Raw genomic sequence first — 20599 nt, 5'->3', positions numbered from 1 at the left:
GGAAGCCATTTTGTTTTTATTAAAAACACACTATAAACTTCATGAGCAATTCATGCCAAATGTAATAACGACAAACTCAAACGGGGAAAGAGTGGTGGAAATATATATATACAAAGCTCATAAAACGCCGTGCTTAATTTTCCTCCGTATTAATTCGGCATAGTCGATGGGTTCTGGTTCAGCTAGTCCAAAAAAAAAAAAAAAAAAAGAAAGCAAGAAATGAAAAGCAACAGCTATTAAAGCCAAGCATCATCTAACATTTTCTTAGACATACAGAGAGAAATGCTTTATCCTGTAAGGGTTTAACCTCGGGCTCATTCTCTTTTTCCTTCTCTTTCTCGTCTTGATAACCCTTAAGTTATCTCTGTGGCCATCTATGAAGCCATTTCACAACTGGCAAATCTCTCTGTCTTTCCTTCCATTCAATTTTCTTCACTAAACTCTCTCTCTGTCTCTCTCGCTCTACACAGTCTCCTCTATAATAAACTCTATGGTGTGTGGGACTTCCTGACCGGCCACCACTGATATGGTGGGCATGCTGCCTGCAGGCACTGCGATGTTATTATGGAGGAACACTACCGAGGCGCCATGCTGCTCAGGCAACAGAGTGCCCTCCTGGATGATGGGCACTGTGGTGGAGGTAGTCGCCAGTGTAGATGTGGGTGAGTGTGCTTCCTGGACCAGCAGGATGGTCTGTATGGCCGAATCCTGGTCTGCGTTGGCGTCGTTGATTGGGACGTCGGGGTCGTCGCCGTGCAGACGGAGGTGTTTGTGGAGATTGGGGCGTGAGCGGAAGGCGGTGGGGCAACGAGGGCAAGTGAACGGGCGCTCTCCACTGTGCACCCGGGCGTGCTCAGCTAACCGTGCCGCCACGCTAAAGCTTTTCCCGCAGACCCAGCACACGAACGGTCGCTCTCCGCTATGGATACGCTCGTGGTCCTGCAGGTGGGGGAGCTGCCGAAAACGCTTCCCGCAATGAGTGCACTAAGAGAGCGGATAGGGGGAAAAAAAAGTAAAATCAGACAAAAAAAAAAAAAAAAAGAGGTAATACTGACTCAAATACTGAAAGACTTCAAACCATGACATTTGAAGGACGCGCTCAAATCGCACGTCAAAATAAACGTCCGGTGTTCAGTAACGCCGAGGAGAGCCGAGGACAGCCTGTTGCTTATCGAGTTGCTCGCAGTGTGCGAAGGAGAATTTCTACCGCTATATGACGCCGTTACATAATTCTCTTCATGAAGAAAACGAGCAAGTCGTTGGGATGTGGGATGACCGATTCCGTTTCTGGACTTTTGTTTCTCCAAGCCAAATTGGCACGCGGGCTACGCTGGATAGAAGCGAGCCCTTATCTGCTCGCACAGAGTGAAGTGTTTCACTGCACACATGCGGATAAAAGCTTCTCCTCTCAGTTACACAATGAAATTAGAGAGCAGCAGTGGTGTAAAGTAAAAGGGGTTTTAATCGATTGGGCTTGTTTCTTAATCGTAATAACAGTCTTAGATTGACTAATACTGTTGGACCAAAAATTATATATATAATCCCCTTTTTAGTAAATGTGAAAGTCTGGCTTTTGTTACACAAACACAGAAGAACAATGATTTTGTGTGTGCTTCTCTCTCAAACTCATTACGTACAGGAGGTTGAGAGTGCTATAAGCCTTATATATATATATATATATATATATATATATATATATATATATATATATATATATATATATATATATATGATAGTAAACCACAATTAGTTTAATTTCATTATCTAGTAATTCAAATCCTACCATTTAAAAAATTTCATTTTATATCCAACGAACAAAAAGTCTTCAAATATGTGCTTAAATGTGAAAGTATAGGTTTTTTTTCTTAAATCCGATACCTGTTTTGTTCGTCACCTGGTAAAATAGAAAGCCGGCGTAACAGATGGCAGCATTAGCTGAGCAAAATAATCATTCTCATTACACTCAACCAGTTACTGCCTGAACATCTTTGAATGCATTAGCCAACACTGAGCAACTTTACAGCTGCATGAGCTAAAAATAAAGTTTTAAAATGAGTAATAGGCCAAAACTGTCATGCAAATAATATTCTCCTCTCCTGAAAAGTGTGTTTTTTTTTTTTTTTGTTATGTTATTACAGAAATGTGTATTTTCTCACACATCAGTAGTACACTATTAGGCTCTGGTGCGTCCGTCAGAGAAATGATGCCTGTGTACTGCATCTTATACTGCGTGTCAAGATCTGTTTTCAGGGTGTGCTGGTATTGGGAAATAATTCATTAATAAGGAACAGATTGTAAATGTTAGTGAGAACCTAACATGGCGGAAAACCTATTGTTAACCACATGCATCAGCAATTAATGACTTTCTTTGGCAAATAAAAATGCATTTTGTATCCACCTGTGTGGTTATAGAAATAAATCTATAAATAATGATAATGCACTGTGTAGAGTCATATATATATATATATATATATATTTTCAATATATTGAATACTTATGTTTATATTGAAGCACAATAGACAGCACTGTTATAAACACCGCTATGGGGCAGTGAGTAGACAGTGAAGGGGTGGGTTAATAAGTGGAAGGTTATAGGGTTAAATCACAGAGAACCTTTTCAAGACTCTTAAGTAAATGTTGCAACTTAGTTATTCCAAGGCTATTTGTATGACGGTCCAGCCTGAGCTCTCACTCGATGTAAATAAATTAATTAATCAATCAATAAATAAATACTGCATTTCTGTGCTTGTACATTGACAGAGCCTATAAAGTTGAATCTAACCTAAATAATCGAATTAATAAATGTAATCTTTTTTAATATGTATACAAATTCGATTTTTTTATTTACATTTACAGTGCAGTAGATACGTTTTTAAAGTAGATAGAATCGCTTTTGAATAAATATTTTTCCCCTCATCCATGTTGACAAATCTCCAACGCCATGATCTAATGTCTTAAGAAGAGTAGTGTGTCTATAGAATGACTGACAGGAGGCACAATCGGACATTAAACAAGCATTCCAGACTGGAGCTTTTGAAACTTTTAAACTATTTTCCGGCACCAAAAGCACTTCAGAAAACTGTGCTGAAGTTATCTGTGCGAGTACAAATTTTTAATGATTATCGCGCCTTAAATTTACTATAATGAAGTGACCGTTCTTTGTAATTGTAAGTACATGTTTGGGGGTTTTCTTTGTAGAAACTAGAGCTCACCTCGAACGGCCTCTCGTCCGTGTGCGTGCGCATGTGCACGGCGAAGGTGGAGGCGTAGGAAAACTCCTTGGTGCAGTAATTGCACGTGAATCGGCGCGGGCTGTTCCTCTTGGACAGGGGGGCGCGGCAGTGCGCCACCACGTGCTGTGCCAGGGACGAGCTGGAGGCGAACCGCTTCTGCAGGGTGTAAGAGGGCAGCGTAGCGGCGTCTGGCCCGTGTGCGAAAGCCGGTGCAGGTCCAGACCGTCCTGCGTCACGCAGCGGTGGCCGCACATATCGCACTCGAGCTGACCACCTACTCGGCCACGCCCATGACCTTTATAACGCCGCCGCTGAGTCGGCACTCCTGTGCAGCGCTGCATGTGCACATCCAATACGGCCTGGTTCAAGAACTGAGAACCACACTGAGCACACACCACAGGCTCCTTATCTACAGAAGGGATTACACCAGAAGTTAAAACATTGAAACCTACATTCACACAATAGATCTCTTGCCTGGGGGGAGGAGAGAAAGAGAGGGTGATAAAGGTGCAGAGAAACAGAAGGAGAGAAGAGAGATGCATCTTTAAAGCACATACAGGTTTTGTCACTTATCTACAAAGGCAAGAAGGAAAATCTCTGTCACACACACATACTTTGGGTTCCTTATCAGGAAAAAAAGAAGAAGAAAGGTGGAGAGGAACAAAAAGCAAAACACAGACATGCATCTCTTATCAGAAGGAAAAGCAGAAAGTGGTATATAAACATTAGCACACCGTGCTCTCAGCTTTATCTAAAGACATGAGTGGGGAAAAGAGGAATAAAATACAAAGATAGATAGAAACTTCTGGATGCAGATGCGCTTGTCAGAGCTTGACCTTTACAGTCTTCAAACGCTCACTCTTACATAAGTGAACTGCCATCTTCTCAATCTATTTCTCTCTCGCACACAAACACACACTCGACCCAGTGGTATTAGCCTGATGAGAAAGTGACTGATCAGCAGCTGATCTTATCAATATGTGCAGCTAATCAATGTGACCTCTGACCCCATTTATCCATTGCCGTCTGAGGACCGATCGATAAGAGGACATTCATCAGAGGGGGTCCGCGGGAAAACGGGAAAAAGAGAAAGAGCACTAGAAGAACAGACTTACACCTAAGTGTGTGTGTGTGTGTGTGTGTGTGTATGTGTGTGTATACACTGCTTAACGCTGTCATAGCCAAACAATAGTGAGGAAAGACTGTGCTCGGGTTTAATTTCTTTCCAAATCTCAAAATTTGAACGAGTGGTGAAAAAGGGACCAACAGAAGCAACATGGCAGGCATCATGAGAAAATATTAACACATTACGACCAAAAGTATGTGGACACCCGACAATAATAAGCTCCACTCTTCTCGGAGGACTTTCCACTAGATTTGTGCTCATTCAAACTCACGATCTTGAGGCTGGATCTTGACGCCTGAGTTGCTTATTAATCCCTAAGGTGTTCAAGTGAGGTTGAGGTCAGGGTTCGGTGCAGATCAGATGACTCGGGTTCTTCTAATCCCCACCAACCTTGGAACACCATGTCTTAACGGGGCTTGTTTTGTACACGGGGAGATTGTTGTGCTGAAACAGGATTTTTATTTGGGAGTTTGGTGAGAAGACCGACATATGGGTGCCCAAATACTTTTGGCCAACATATAATACACAAACAAAGCACATTGACAGTGAGTTGATGTACTCTACGCTGGCTTCTGACCTTGGTGCATGAGAGAGTGCAGGTCGAGCTCTTTCCGCCGCTTAAAAGCTTGTCCGCAAATGGTGCAGGGGAAAGGGTGACTAGTGTGCAGCAGCCTGTGGCGGAAAAGAAGAAAAAACACACACACAAATCAAATGCTATTATTCAAATGTGTTCGACTCAATCGGTTAACAATCGCACTGTAAGTCTCATACTGCTAGATTCATCTGTATTTGGGACAATGTGTCTGAGATGAACATGGTACATGTAGACACTGAGGTGGCCGAGAATATGACCTGCGCCTTACATGCATCATCCAAATAACATCAGGTCAGCGGTGGACCGGCGATGATTTCTTGTCCACTAATGGATTAATGGACGGGTGGGGGGGGGTTGACAAATAGCAGGGAGCTGCAAGGCCGCAGTCAGTAATTATATACCTGAAAAGTCTTCCTATATGGCAAGTAAACCTAAAAATAAACACCGTATTATTAAGCTGAATTAAGTATGTGTATTAGGTACCTCAGTACATATTTATAATAAAATAAAACAGATGGTCTCATGTACTAGCAGAAGTACAGAGAGGAAATAAATGCTACAACTGCATAAAATATTTAATTCTATTTAATCTAATCTATTTATTGATTGACTTTCTCTTTGTATAGTTTGATTTCCTTTTTTCGGCTGTGCTCAATTGCTGCATCAAGCATGTTGCTATTGTTCACATCTTCACAAACAGCAGACTCGTGTTGAACAGTTGTAAACAGGCCATGAGGGCTGTAGGCATTTGTTGTATCGCTCCAAAAAAATATATAAACAAATCAAAAATTCTTTCAAAAAAAAAAAAAAAAAAAAAGAACAAAAACAACAAATGTGAAACACTTCCAGAGCCACAGAATCATCATCAGGCAAGTCATCCTGTCATTTTCGGGTCTGACTTACATCGTGATGCGTCAGTCGGTCCAAATTCGACAGACGTTGGTTCATGTTTTGTTTTTGAAAAGGTCTTAAAGTTCAGGTAAAACATTTTGCCCTTTGGACTCGCTACGGCTCTGTCCTAAATTGCTCGAGGCTCACTATATAGGCTGGGTCGTTTCAGGGTCGAATCGCTTTCCTGCTTGAGCCTCAACAGATTATATTTTGACTCCGTAAATGTGAGAGTGCATCCCAAAAAAAATTTAACAAAAACCTTTACAACTGTTGTATATATAAACTGTCATTACATAAGAAGGTCCAGGCCGGTAGAACTCTAATAACAATGTAGATGGAATAAGGGTGCTGCTTTAACCCCGGAAAGGATGTTAGTATGCGGAGCACAGAGCCGCCTTTCCCCATTAATACCCAACCTCTGTAAACTGAACCACAGTTGTCAGAGCCGAGTCGATCTGAGGGTTGAAATTCCCTTCTCACTGGATTTATAATCTGAAAAAGGACCTCTGGAGAGCAGACTGACACTGGCTGATTAATATCTCTAAGACATGCCTTGATGAGGTCATGCCTTCTAATGAGACGGGTCAAGGGTGACGCTTCATACACTCCCCGCTCGAAACTCGTGTTCTGTCTGCACAGTCATGTGCTACCTGCAGTTCAACATCAGCCGTCACATCTGGATTAGAAGCAGACTTTCTCATATTTAAGAGGAATGGAAGTGAAAGTGAGGAGAGTGTTTAAAAAAAAAAAATCACGATATGCTAATCATATAAGGCAATATAAAATTTTCTGTCCTAATATCTCACTTTAACGACATAGTTTCAAGGAGAAAGCTATTAAAAAGCATAACAGTGCAGCGACAGGGCAAGTATTAAATTATTTAGTCAAGGACAATGCAAGAATAAATGTTAAAACCGACTTTTTCTTCTTTTTTTTTTTTTTTTTTTTTTTTTTAAGAGAACCCTTCTCCTTCGGTAAAAAGCGCCACTCTGGAAATTTATTCACTTCGGCGAGAATGAATATTAAACGAGCGCCTATAAAACATTTGTTTCAACTCTGATGTCATTGCACTCTACTCTCCTTTTATGCACACCTCAGGTTTGTTTAAAAAAATAATAATAAAAAGGAACTAAGTTGACTTCCTGTAAAAAGCTTTTCAGTGACTCCCCCACCTGTGCATCTGCAGCTGTGCGTCCAGCTTGAAGCTGGCAGGACAGTCGGGGCAACTGAGCAGACGGATGTCTCCAGGAGGACGTCCTCTGCCTTTGCTGCGCCCCTGGCCTCTCCTCTCGGTGCCGTCCTCGTGGGTGAGCATGTGGCGTTTGAGCGAGGCAGGCTGAGAGAAGGTTTTGGTGCAGACGGGGCAGGTGAAGGAGCGTGGCGGACCGTGGCACAGGCTGTGGCGCAGCAGGCCGGCGGGTGTTGGGAAACTCTTGTTGCACAGGTTGCAGTTGAACAGCTTCTCGCCTGTGTGCTGGAAGACATGCTCGCGCAGGAGGCTGCGCCGCGTGAAGCCCTGCCCGCAGTGCGGGCACTCGTGAGGGAGCGGCGTGCGTGACCAGTCGCGGCTCAGCTTGGCTGTGGCCTCGAGCGTAGCGTCGGGCAGCGGCGTTTCGGTCGAGGTTTCTAAAGGGGCGAAAGGGAATTCAAGAATTTTTACTTCTGTTTTTATCATCAGAACTATTCGATATACCGAGAGACAAGATTGTAAAATGGGTAGTTTTGGCCAAATTATTCAACATCACAAAAATTGTGATATTTCCTTTTATAATAAAAAATAAGAGAAAAGGAAGTAATGAAAAGGAAATATGAAAAGGAAGGACCTTGGTCCTGGGGTAACGTTTTGTTTCGTTACATTGTCTACTGCACTGTATATAGCTGAAATGACAACAAAATCCTACCTGACTACTTGAAATGCTTCCATTCATTCTTTATGTATAAGGTTTAAGATGTCATAAAAATAGATTCAGAGACCAGCTGCATCCAAGATTAGATGATGACATCCAAGATGCCTTCTAACCTAACTAATGTTAATGAATCTCTGTTATATATATATATATATATATATATATATATATATATATATATATATATATATATATATATATATATATATATATATATAAAAATCAAGCCTCACTACATATCTGGAGAACCTGTGGGTGTGTTCATATTGCATATTTCCACCTTTCTACTGATCCTGGACCTTTAAATGAGGGTAAATGTGCAAAGGACAGAGAAGAAGGTAATTAAATGACATTCAAAAAGCTATTCAAACAAAATTCTTCCTGATATTAATATCTTAACACAAATGTTAAATATACAGACAAAAGAATTGGGACACCAGACTTTTCCAGGTTTCTGCCGGTTTCACAATCAAATTTAGGACTTTTTAAAGACCATTAGGAAAGGAATTTAAGACCTTTATCTCAACATCAAAAACACACACAATACGTTGTTAGCAACTGACTGTAACCAAGTCCTAAATACTTTTTTTTTTCAAGTCAAGTATCACTAAACTTGCACTTCCCCATATCATCATCATCATCTTTCGGATTCTCCCATTAGGGGTCGCCACTGCGGATCATCCGTCTTCATACCCCCCTGTCCTCTACATCTGCCTCTTTCAAACCAACTACCTGCATGTCTTCCTTCACCACATCCATTAACCTCCTCCTTGACCTTCCTCTTTTCCTCCTTCCTGGTTGCTCCATCCTCAGCATTCTCCTACCGATATACCCCATGTCCCTCCTCTGCACATGTCCAGACCATCTCAATCTCACCTCCCTCACCTTGTCTCCAAAACGTCCCACATGCGCTGTCCCTCATTTCTAATCCTGTTCATCGTCGTCACGCCCCCAACGAAAACTTTAACATCTTCAGCTCTGCTACCTCCAGCTCCACCTCCTGTCTTTTACTCAATGCCACTGTCTCTAAACCATACAACATCACAAGTCTCACCACAGTCCTATAAACTTTCCCTTTCACTCTCAGATACTCTTCTATCACAGCACTTCCCCATATCTGAAAATTCGTTTTACGTTTCTGGTACAATCTCCACAGATTCGCCCCAACAACAGAAAGCTGATTGGCTGTTGCATGTTGGTCTCATTTCTAATCATAAAACAGCAAATTATATGTAGTGGAGAAGGAAAAAAAAACACCAACACAGAAACTAACTAACAAAAACATTCTAAAGTGCTGCGAAAGCATTTCAATGCTCATTAGAGGCAAGAGTTACATGGACATTTTCTTAATTTAAGACTTTTTAAGACCTCGCAGGAACCCTGGACTACAGAGTTGGAGGCACACAATTGTGTAGGATGTCTTTGGATGCGGTAGAATACAATTTTTCCTTCAGTTGATCTTAGAAACCCAAACCCTGTTCCAGCATGTGGCAGAAAGAGCACAAATCTCCACAAGCACACGCCAAAGATCTAGTGGAACATCTTCCCGGAAGAGTGACGGTTATTATAACAGCAAACAGAGACTAAATGTGGAATGGGATGTTTCAAAAAAACATACCAATCTTGTGATCAGGTGTCCACAAACTTCCATCCATATAGTGATAACTAATGAACATCTGCGAACCTTAATACACTTAATGTCATGGTGCACTAAATGAAAACATGCTTGTTTTCGGTAATTTACCCCGAAGTGTGTGCATGCTTTTGCACTCGCTCGTAATTGCATATGCTTCTTGTGCACAGCGTTGCTTCCTGTTATCCTCTCCTAATGACTAACACTGACTCACTTCGCTATGTGTTATTATTTGCTACTGCTTTCACGTACAACCTTTAACATGTAAAATTCATATTCATCGCAATTATACAAAACAACAAAATATACAATAAGTGATTACACCTGTGACGCCGTTCATAAATGTCAAATCATGTATTTTCCCTTTTTTTTATATAAAAAATCTGATTATTAGTTTGTTGATTATGTGGAGAGATACAATTTAAACGAGCACATTTATACTAAATGCTTTGCCTTAAAAGCTGACCCTACTGTTAGGGCTGTGCAGAATAGAAAAATACTGAAGAACTGAAGAGATCTAGTTCTGAAACCCAGCTGTGAAATTTTCTGTATCTCCTACTGCATGTATAGAATAAATAAATCTTAGCAGCCACCGACCTGGCCGACGGAGCAGAAGGACAGGGGAAGCAGCAGGGTGTTTGGCCAGAGACGTGAGAGTGGAGTTCAGTCTTGCAGAAGGAGACGGTACGTCCTTGCGATGTTCTCTGCGATGGTACAGAAACTGAGTGGTGCTCATGAACTCCTGGCCACACTCTACACAACTGTGCAGCGCCTCCGCCAGGCCGTGCTCGCTACTGCGGTGCTTTGCTAACTCATGAGCGGAGTTGAAGGAGCACCCACACTGACTACACAGGAAGTTCTGGGGAGTGGAAAGCACAGGCGATGCGGCCTCGCCTGTCTCTGCCATGTCCGCATCACTAGTCTCCATCTCTACTTGTTTCTCTTCGACTACTTCCTCGTTCATGGGCTCGGCTCGGCCTTCGATTTCCTCTTCGTCCATGTTGACGATCCCCTCGAATTCTGTCTCTTCTAGTTGTTCTCCTTCGATTGCCTGAGGCAGCGGTTCATCTTCGCTCGAATGGATGACCTCGCCTCGGATCTCCTGATCGAGTTCAACTTCTACCTGAGAGATGGGCACAGCCTCGGGCGCTGTCTGCTCCAGAGTGGTGATCTCCATCAGACTCTGACCCTCACCGGCAGTGGCAAGCAAGAGTAGCCCCTCTCCTGGAGCCTCCAGCAAGGCGGTGGAGAGCTGGGGCACCTCCACCTCTTTCGGCTCATCTTCCTGCGTTAGACTGCGGTGCTGTTTGCGATGGTAGAGGAAGAGCGTGGTGTTGAGGAAGCCCTCGCCACACACGTTGCACCGATGGATGGCCTCTCTCAGGTTGTGCGCAGTCTTGCGATGAGTTACCAGCTCGGACGCCAAGCTGAAGCAGCGCCCGCACTCCACGCAAAGCAGGCTGGAGGGCGGCTTAGCCTTCTTCTGGCTTCTCCGTCTCACTTGCGGGCTGGGTTCCTGGACAGGCTCTGTGCTCTCGGCCTCCTGAGGCGTGGGCTCTGCAGTGGGTTCAGGGGGATCGTCGCTACTCAGCAAACTCAGCTGTGGGTCACCTTCCGTTTTTGCCTCTGGTAATTCTGTGTTTGCCAGACTAAAAGTCTCCAAGCTTGCTTCGTCTTTGGTTTCACTTTGTTCCAACTCAATTGGCTGGATATTATAGATCACCTCGCTCTCAGGTGTAACCTCCTGACCGATGGGTTGTGGCACTGAAGTGGCAGCTACATCCTCAGGTCCAGTCTCCATACAACACCCGAGCTTTCGGTGCTGCTGCCATAGCATGAGCGCATCAAATAAGAGTTCACAGTCAGCGCATTGGTAGAGGACGCGTGGCACATCTGAGGACGGTACAGGTTTCCTCTCAGTCTGAACCTCAGGAACATACACTGTCTGAGCTTCCAACTGAAACAGAGAGGAAAAAGTGAACAATTCAAGACTTGTTCATTTGAGAATATGCTCGTTCAGAGTTGTACTTGCAAAACATATACGTTTATAAACGACTTATATAAAGCCTGTTGCCTAATGTGTCGCACTATCGTGCTGCTTTGTGTCCGTTTGAAATTTTTGTTCAGCGCAAAAACACCAAGTCTGCTCGTTTTTATATTCAACGCGTTCCGGAAAAAAAAACGGGACCGTCGCAAAAAAGACGAAAACCTCAAAAGACCATTCCCTTATGCCGCTTTCTAATCGCGAACCTTATGGAGCGTAAACACACTCGCAGCTTCTTTTTTTTCCCTCTCGTGTCACATTCAATACCGTTATTAAGTGCAGACTCTTTAGGAAGGACCCAGCAGGGGGGTTGTATTACAGTAATCCGATGGAACAGTCTGCGACATCCTCTTTATCTGACGAGGCGAAAGCCGTCTGCCAGCTGTGTGCTGTGCCAGCATTTAAAAATAGTTGCTGCGTTCGTACCCTATCGCAAGTGATGGCAGAGTATTTAGTTTGGAGCACAAAAGAGACGGGCTTTTAACAAAGTCTTTTGAAGCGGGTAAGATAGGAGTAAATATTACGCACACAAAAGATATCAATCAATCACAGTTTTTGGAAAAAAAGAGAACGCAAACATAAAGGCAAGCGCTTGTGATCATCTGACTGAGGTTGATTTTGAACATCTTATTCCACATTGAGTCCCCATTTGCTGCTATTATAACCTCCACTCTTCTAGAAAGATGTTCCAATAGATTTTGGGGTGTTTTTTGGAGATTTGTGCTCATTCAGCCACAAGGGCGTTAGTAACATCAGATACTGATGTTCCAATATATCACATAGGTGTTTAATAGGGTTGAGGTCAGAGCTCTATAGCAGGTCACTAAAGATCTTCCACTCCAACCCATGTAAATTATATGCTCATGGAGCTGGCTTTAGGCTAGTTCTAATACAAGACCCAGCATCCAGAGCGAGAGCGAGAGAGAGCGAGAGAGAGAGAGAGAGAGAGAGAGAGAGAGAGAGAGAGAGAGAGAGAGAGAGAGAGAGAGAATCAAGAGTAAAAAAAAATAGATTCAGCTCTTTTCTTGCTTAGGTGTTTTTTTTAAGGGATTTATTGATTCTCATTTATTGGTAGTCACCTGAGGAGATTACATCATTAAACATCGTTACAACTGTTGAAATTGCTTTGGATAAATATGCAATGACGGCCAGCTAGTGTATTACGCAACCTTGATGTCCCTGTGATATTTTTGTCTGGAAATCCACAACAATGTCTGCTCTCATAACAATCTTGTCATATCATAAATCAAAGCATATTACTGTTCAGAAAAAAATATATAAAATACCCAAATAACTAAGTAAACAAATAAAATCTTTCTAAATCAATTAGATTTTGATCATGAGGCCTCTATGAGTCTCTATCTGCCATTCTATCATACACACACTCTACTAAAAGAAAATTAATTAATTCGAATGAACGTCCCACCGTATAAGGTTATCTAAGGTCGTCTCTCGGGCAGGTTCGTGCGAGTCACTCGTTTAGGGAACGATAAATCAATATTGTGCGGCGTGCTCGCCAATATTAGCACACAAAGGCAAATACTCGAGTGTACACTCTTCTTGCTATAATTATGAAGGGAAAATTAGGAAGTATACACAACCCCCGAATTACGCTTCAATTTACATTTCAAATATCTTTTTGGCTTAAAAGCAACACTTTCAACGTTCGAGCCTATTTCAGATAATTACAGCTGTGCATTTAAGCGCCATTTGGAGGGGGGGGGGCAGGAAAAAAATCTGATTCAACTAAATAGAGGCATTCGCTAGCGTCGTATGTAATTACCTCGGGTAATAACCGGTGCCTAAAGCTATATAGGATCGTGGCAATAAGGTTGAAAATTAGCCAAGATCCGAGAAAAAAAAAACATCCGTTTCATTGCCAGGGACATCCTGTTTGATGACATTAGTCTAATTTAATAACGCTGTGTGCAATAATACATTCTGTTTTCTAATGCGACACACGGAGCGTCGAATAAATGAGCTCAATGCAACTTTTTTTTTTTTTTTTTTTTTTTAAACAGTCATTAAACTGACTGTCTGAGAATTAAGCATCAGATCTCAAGTTCAGCTTCAGTGAGTATTAATAATGCTTTGAGATTTGATGCAGCGATCCAAGACAACGATACTGAGGCTAATTTCTTATGCAATGAAATTATTGCGTTAGCGATAGACGGACACCCCTAGAAGTAGCCCTAGTAGCAGTAGTATAGACAATATGATACTGGCACCAGACCTTCTTCAAAAAAACTCTTACACAAAGTTGAAGGCACAATTATATAGGAAGTCCCCCTATAGCAATTTTCCCTCACTTGAACTAGGAGACTCAAACCTGTTCCAACAGCCAGTGAAAGGACACTCCAAAATCTAGTGGAACATCTAGGAAGAGTGGAGGATATTATAAAAACAAATGGGGAATAAATGTGGAATTGTTCAAAAAGCAAAAAACTAATCTAGTCTACTTTCAGTCATTTACAGACAGAATGAGCTGAGTGTATGTGTTTGTGTTTGTGTGAAAGTGAAAGAAAAAAAAAAGAGAGAAAAGCACCTGTGGCAGGCCAGCTTCAATGGCAGCAGCTTCTATGGCAGCAGCTTCGATGGCAGCACCAACAGGCAACGGTTGTGTGTTCTCAGCAGTGCAGGTCAGCTGGTGTGTCAGCACTTCCTCAAGTGTAGGAAACTCCCGGTAGCACGGGAAACACATGTACACTGACGAGCTCTCCATGCCTGCCTAAAACAAACACACAAGCAGGTAGAACTTTTAGTTTAGAGGGTTTGGATGGTTTACTGGATGGTTACGTCTAGAACTGAATCCTGAAGCATGGCCATAAGTTCAGGAACGAGAGCGTTAAGTCACGACCATCACGACTTTTGCTACGTTCACACTGCGGCTGTAACGATTACAAAAATCAGCTTACTCCATTTAACTACACACGAAGCACTGCGTTTCCCACGGACCATAATTACTGACGCGCCGCCTGCTAAACTCTGGAGACGCTATAAAAAATGGAGGAAAATGAAAACGGCAGGGAGTTTCCAAACTGAAACATAAAAAAAAAACACTGTATAGCGCGGTTACCGTTTTTGAAGTCATTTGAAAATTGATTCTTATATTTTCATTTATATACAGTGCGCTCAAAAAGTCCCTCTGCAGCGGCCCATAAATACACGGGTGAGAATAATTATGAGTCCCTGCGGAGGGACCTTTAAACTTTATTTGTATTTTGATTTAACATGGCAATTAAATGCACTTAATGTGTTTAGTTTTCACAGATATTCTTGTTTACAATTTCAGCAATAAAAATGTCAAATAAAGATAAACCTAGTTCACACATGCAGCGATTTCACAGCTGATTCGACGTCGTCGTAATACGCTATAAGGACAAAATTATTGGGACATCTGACTTTTCAAACCATATGTGCCTCCGAACTGTTAACACAAAGCCAGCTCCAAGACCATACAGTCTTCATAGGCTGGAGTGGAAGATCTTCAGTGGCCTGCTATAGAGCTCTGACCTCAACCCTACTGAATACCTTTTGGGATGAACTGAAACACTGACTGCACCTCAGGTCTCCTCACCTACATCAGTACCTGTTACTAACGCCTTTGTGGCTGAAATCTCCACAAGCAAGTTTAAAATAGTGTCTAGTGATCGTATAGTTACACTTACTAGTTACGACAATGTCTACATTTTAACTAATTGAACAAGTGGCCGCTGCAAGGCAGCAGTTAATTATCTCATTCGCAAGCTATGACAATTATCGCATCCCCGCGTCTTAACGATCTCGTTCCCACGCCTTACTTACTCGTGGCTGAGATTCAATGATCCGGTTCCAGTGATTTAATTGATTTGTTCCCATGCCTCACTTATTGACGGCTACGCATTAGGATCCTGTTACTACTTAGTAATAGGTGTGTGCGAACTACGCTTTAGGTCCTTATTAGTGACTCGTGGTGAATATAAAGTCACAGCAAGTCCACTCGAACTACGAGGACATGCGGTACTTTATTATTTTAAAGGAGAACCTTGTTAAACCAAAGATTCAAAGATAACCAATCAGGACGAGACATCCGGGGCGTCTCGTGGTCGATTTATTTTGTCTCAGTCTGAGGTGAAATATCGGGTATAGTCTGCCGTACGCCTGATCATTAAGGCAACATGCCAGAGTGAGTTGTAATAGTAAGAACAGGACCGATGTCTCATTTGGCATACATGCAAACGGCATTTGTAGCAAACAGTACAAGCTTGTATATGTATATTAATGTTGATTAATAGCTGTTTTTTTTTCCATTCCACAATAGCTGACAGAGGAGAAGAAATCGATTTGGGCACAGATAAAGGTCGACCTAATTAATCAGCATCGTCCGATTGCGCTGAAAAATTCGTCCGATTAGCAGACACACCAAATTGTGTACAAGAGAACGTAACTTTCTCATACCAGCATTTGTCAGTAGTCTTAATTCGGCCTCCAAACAGGGAAACCGCAAAAGCTACAACTGTGCGTATAAAAAGCAAGCAGCGTTTTTTCACCTGCAAAAATTTCCCAGGTGTTCCCAATGTTGATGCTTCTGCTAGAGATGGTATATGTGGTGGATAGTGAAAGGAGATTTGTTAAATTGTGTTAGTTGGGTTTCTTGTTTTAGTAATGCATTTATTCTCAGTGTATGAGATACCAGTCAGTGATCCAGCGCTCTGTTATATTGAGTCTCTATAATATTGATGGTTCCTATTAGAGGCTGAACGATTGATCGGACGATTGCGCTACAAATTAGGCCGATTGTTAAGCAGGCGCATCCGACTCACCAAACCGTGCGAGAGAACACAACTCTCCCGTACCAACAGATGGCGCTAGGGGGGAGGCTTTTATTGTTCAATAAGTAAGCAATTTTCTGTACCATGTCTTATGAATTAACTGTCAGATTTAATGAAATGAAGCGGAAAAGAAAATTGGTAATAATAAATCAGCATCACATTTCACTCGACTTCTAGTTTCTATAGTCATGGTGTCATAATGATGCTATTAAGAGGTGGATTGATTCAGGTAGGACACCACTGAAGGCCCAGGTAACACAAACAGCCCACCACTGTATCCGAGACCCCCAATATTTACATTCTGGTGTAACAAACTGTCAGGAACAGGCTTGTATATTTTACAAGCAAAATATAGATATAAACTAATCGCAGTTATTCAGTACCGTGTGGGGTAGCGAATTTATGTTGTTATTTTACGGCAATCAAAAATTAGAATTTTAATAAGTTGAGGTGCAACAAAAATATGCCGATTATCCATAAAAAGATCTTTGACCCATCTTTATTGAAAGGGTGCCAAAAACAAGTCTAGACTCAATGAACTCAAGAACAGCGCCCTCTTCAGGTTACAAAAGAAGTTCCTGCACGGAACTAATGCAAACAATTTGCTTTTAAAAATAAATTAATATGGGCTTTATAAATATGAGAAAAGTAATGCATACTTTAAAATTCCACCAGAATCTATGAAACATCAAGATTTTTTGAATGATCCCTGAACATCAAGCAACTTCTGCTTTTTTCGCAAACACCAGATGCGTCCCTGATCACTTGGGTCATATTGAGTATACGCAGTACTTTGAAGCATACGTTTAATTCTGATGTTATGGCGTAACAAGTTTTTTGTTTTGTGTTTTTGATTGAGAAGGTGTCTTTCACATATATTCGGGTAACCTCTGGACAGGACTAAACTGGCCAAGCCGCCCAAAAGTGATTCTGAAGGGAAAGGGTGAAGGGACTTCCTGTCCGCTGGGACATTCTCAATCACATATCCCTTGGTGTGGAGGACAGCGGAACTAGTTTGTATTAATGGACAAATTCAGGAGTGTGGCTAGAACTTGCAGGCTAGTCAGAAAGCACAGCCAACGCCTTGGGCTAGCTAGCCGGGTCTGTGCTAGCTGGAAGAAGCATGCTAGCTGCTTGGTGCAAACGTTAGCAACCGAGCTAACGCGGAGGATCTCTAGAAATGTCGCCGACCGTCAGGAACAAATAGATCTGCAGCGTCAGATGCTCAGAGCGCCGGCTTACGCCAGGTGATGGAGGGGGAGGGAGGCTGATGGCACCGAGTGCGTCGAGTCGCTGTAAAACACTTGACAACAACAGAGCGAAGGGCGAAGAAGCGCCGAAGAAGGACGCCGCGCGCTTCTTCGGTGGTAATAATGGCGCTCCCGCGAGCGCAACGCGGCGACTGTCTCCCCCAGTAGAAACTCCAAACACCACAAGTCCTGTTCAGACCTTACAACCGATCAATAATCGACATTCGCTCCGAATACTCACTATAAGTGCTGTTTAAACCGCATAAAATTCGGGAAAAAATATTAACTCACCCAATACTGCCTGACTGCTTTAGACCTGATATGACATTAGGAGCGTTTCAACAACACGCCACCTGATTGGTCAACTGGAGATGTCGAGTCCACCAATAGAGTCGCACGGAGAGAAACTCGGCTGGGTGAATGTGAGGCTCTGCAAGAACAGACTCGAGTCTTTCAACAATCTATTCTAAAATCTAATTTTTTTTGTCATTCTTTAATCATTTTTGCTAAAGGATGTTCATCAATAGATGATAAATAATGCAGCAATAAATCTCTCTTTACTTGAACTAGGAGACCCAAACCTGTTCCATCATGACAATGCCCCTGTGCACAAAGCCAACATATGGTTTATAGGTTTATATCAGTTGGAGTTTAAAATCATGAGTGGCCTGTTATAGAGCTCTGATCTATAAACATCTTTGGGATGAATGTGAACACTGACTGCACCCCAAGGCCTCCTCATCTCACTTACATCAGTACCTGACTTTACTAACACCCTTGTATCTAAATGACCACGAATCTCCACAAACACACTCCAAAATCTAATGTTACTTCTTCCCAGGAGAGTGGAGGATATTTCAACAGTATATTGGGACCAAATGTGGAATGGGGTGTTCAAACCATAAGCACACATGAATCCTTATAGATGGATGGACGCATATGTGTGTGTGTGTGTGTGTGTGTGTGTGTGTGTGTGTATATATATAAATAAAGGATTATATAAGTATATAGAGATACAGTGAGGATGTGACATGGTAGTGCACTATAGTAAACTGTGCAAACATTGCTGATATGGACAGGTTTTCACACACCTTTGTCTATATAGTGTATGTGTGTTGCTGCTCAATGAATGCTCATGAAGGCACCATAGTGATGTTCTTTTTTTAATAGTCAACATTAAATTAGCCACTGTTATAATACAATTTTGAAAAGAAATCCAGTTGGTAAATGATGGAAAGTTTGGATTTCTTATAGAAATAAAAATAGTGTTAGAAAAGTATAAAAGAGTGTGCTCAGACTGTGTGATGTTCAGTGCTTTCCTGGAACTGCTCAGTTTTTATCTCTGGTAATAAAACCTTTTTGATACACAACCCTGAGAGCTTTGGAATTGATTTCCTCTATCACCTGAGACCCCAACCATTGTGCTAGATTTAGTTTGTTTGCCCTGATAATATAAAGTGCAACAGTGTGAACAGGAAACATAATAGAGAGTTTAGTTTGGTACTAGCACTCTGTACTCTTAAGGAATTACCAATGGTCTCATACCTTCAAAAAAAATACTGTTAAACGCAGTGAAAACTACAGAAAACACTTCACATGTCCTTTTGTTTTTTTCACTGCCTTTAAGCACTATTTTTGGAAGATTTGCAGTGTATGAGGAAACAAAACGATGTCTTGTCCATCCTTGCATTTTAATTTGACCGTTATTTAAATATCCATGGGTTAATCTGTAAGCTAGTTCTGTTTATTTTTTTGATATTGTCATTTTAGCATCAGTTCAACCACGAGCTACATATTATATTAGCTGCGTCAAATTCTAGACTTATTTGTCAACAGAAATTGTACTAAATGTGTTTAACTTTTTAAAAATTGTTCATATATATATATATATATATATATATATATATATATATATATATATATATATATATATATATATATATATACAGTACAGACCAAAAGTTTGGACACACCTTCTCATTCAAAGAGTTTTCTTTATTTTCATGACTATGAAAATTGTAGAGTCACACTGAAGGCATCAAGGGCTCCACAGTCACCGGACCTGAACCCAATCGAGATGGTTTAGGGGTGAGCTGGACCGCAGAGTGAAGGCAAAAGGGCCAACAAGTGCCAAGCATCTCTCGGGGAACTCCTTCAAGACTGTTGGAAGACCATTTCAGGTGACTACCTCTTGAAGCTCATCAAGAGAATGCTAAGAGTGTGCAAAGCAGTAATCAAAGCAAAAGGTGGCTACTTTGAAGAACCTAGAATATGACATTTTTCAGTTGTTTCACACTTTTTTGTTATGTATATAATTTCATATATAATTCCACGTGTTAATTCATAGTTTTATAGCCTTCAGTGTGAATCTACAATTTTCATAGTCATGAAAATAAAGAAAACTCTTTGAATGAGAAGGTGTGTCCAAACTTTTGGTCTGTACTATATATATATATATATATATATTACTGAATACTTGTCTAATATAATTTATATGTAGATGCTTTTTTCACTTCCATTCAAGTAGATATTTGGCTCCATATTTAATGATTTAATTGAGTAGAATTTTGGCAGAGTCACAGTAATGGTAAATTGCAGTCTGTTACTTAAAATGATTGCATTTATTAAGAGATGTGGTCAGTTCCTAGTTTTTGGCTACAGTGGGATAGTTTGTCTTGTACAGGTCTACATTGTGGATTAACACACTATCTCAGCAACACTGAACACTTATTTAATCATACACTCACTTAATCCCAGTCTTGTTCACCTAAAGGGATCATGAATTATTAATGCACGTTTAAAAGTTACACCAAAATCACAACGTCCTACTGTATTTGTGCTGTAAGATTTGTATGTGCTTATTGTTTGAACAGCCCACTCCACGTTTAGTCTCCGTATACTGTTATAGTATCCTCCACTCTTCTGAGAATATATTACACTAGATTTTGAAGTGTGATTGTGCAAATTTGTGATTATTCAGCCAGGTACTGGTGTAGGTGAGGTGATGGAGGCCTGGGGTGCAGTCAGTGTTCCAATTCATCCCAAAGGTGGTCAATAAGGTTAAAGGTCTGATCTCTGTAGCAGGCCACTCAGGATCTTCCACTCTAAA

At 41.5% G+C, this 20599-nt stretch overlaps 1 protein-coding gene across 1 annotated transcript; it reads right to left on the bottom strand.

Moving 5' to 3' along the window:
• On the bottom strand, nt 1–17754 carry znf574 (zinc finger protein 574). Its single transcript, XM_046848083.1, is given in 8 exon segments — nt 1–984; nt 3213–3388; nt 3391–3642; nt 4937–5031; nt 7018–7471; nt 9983–11342; nt 13975–14157; nt 17732–17754. Coding segments are annotated over 7 exon segments (3036 nt in total). The 5' UTR covers nt 14152–14157; nt 17732–17754; the 3' UTR covers nt 1–462.
• Nucleotides 17755–20599: the final 2845 nt, after the last annotated feature.

Source organism: Silurus meridionalis, chromosome 4 (assembly GCF_014805685.1).
Source record: "Silurus meridionalis isolate SWU-2019-XX chromosome 4, ASM1480568v1, whole genome shotgun sequence".
In the NCBI taxonomy this organism is placed as follows: Eukaryota; Metazoa; Chordata; class Actinopteri; order Siluriformes; family Siluridae; genus Silurus; species Silurus meridionalis.
Note: the sequence above shows the minus strand (reverse complement) of the source record. Positions and strands in the feature narration are given on the sequence as shown.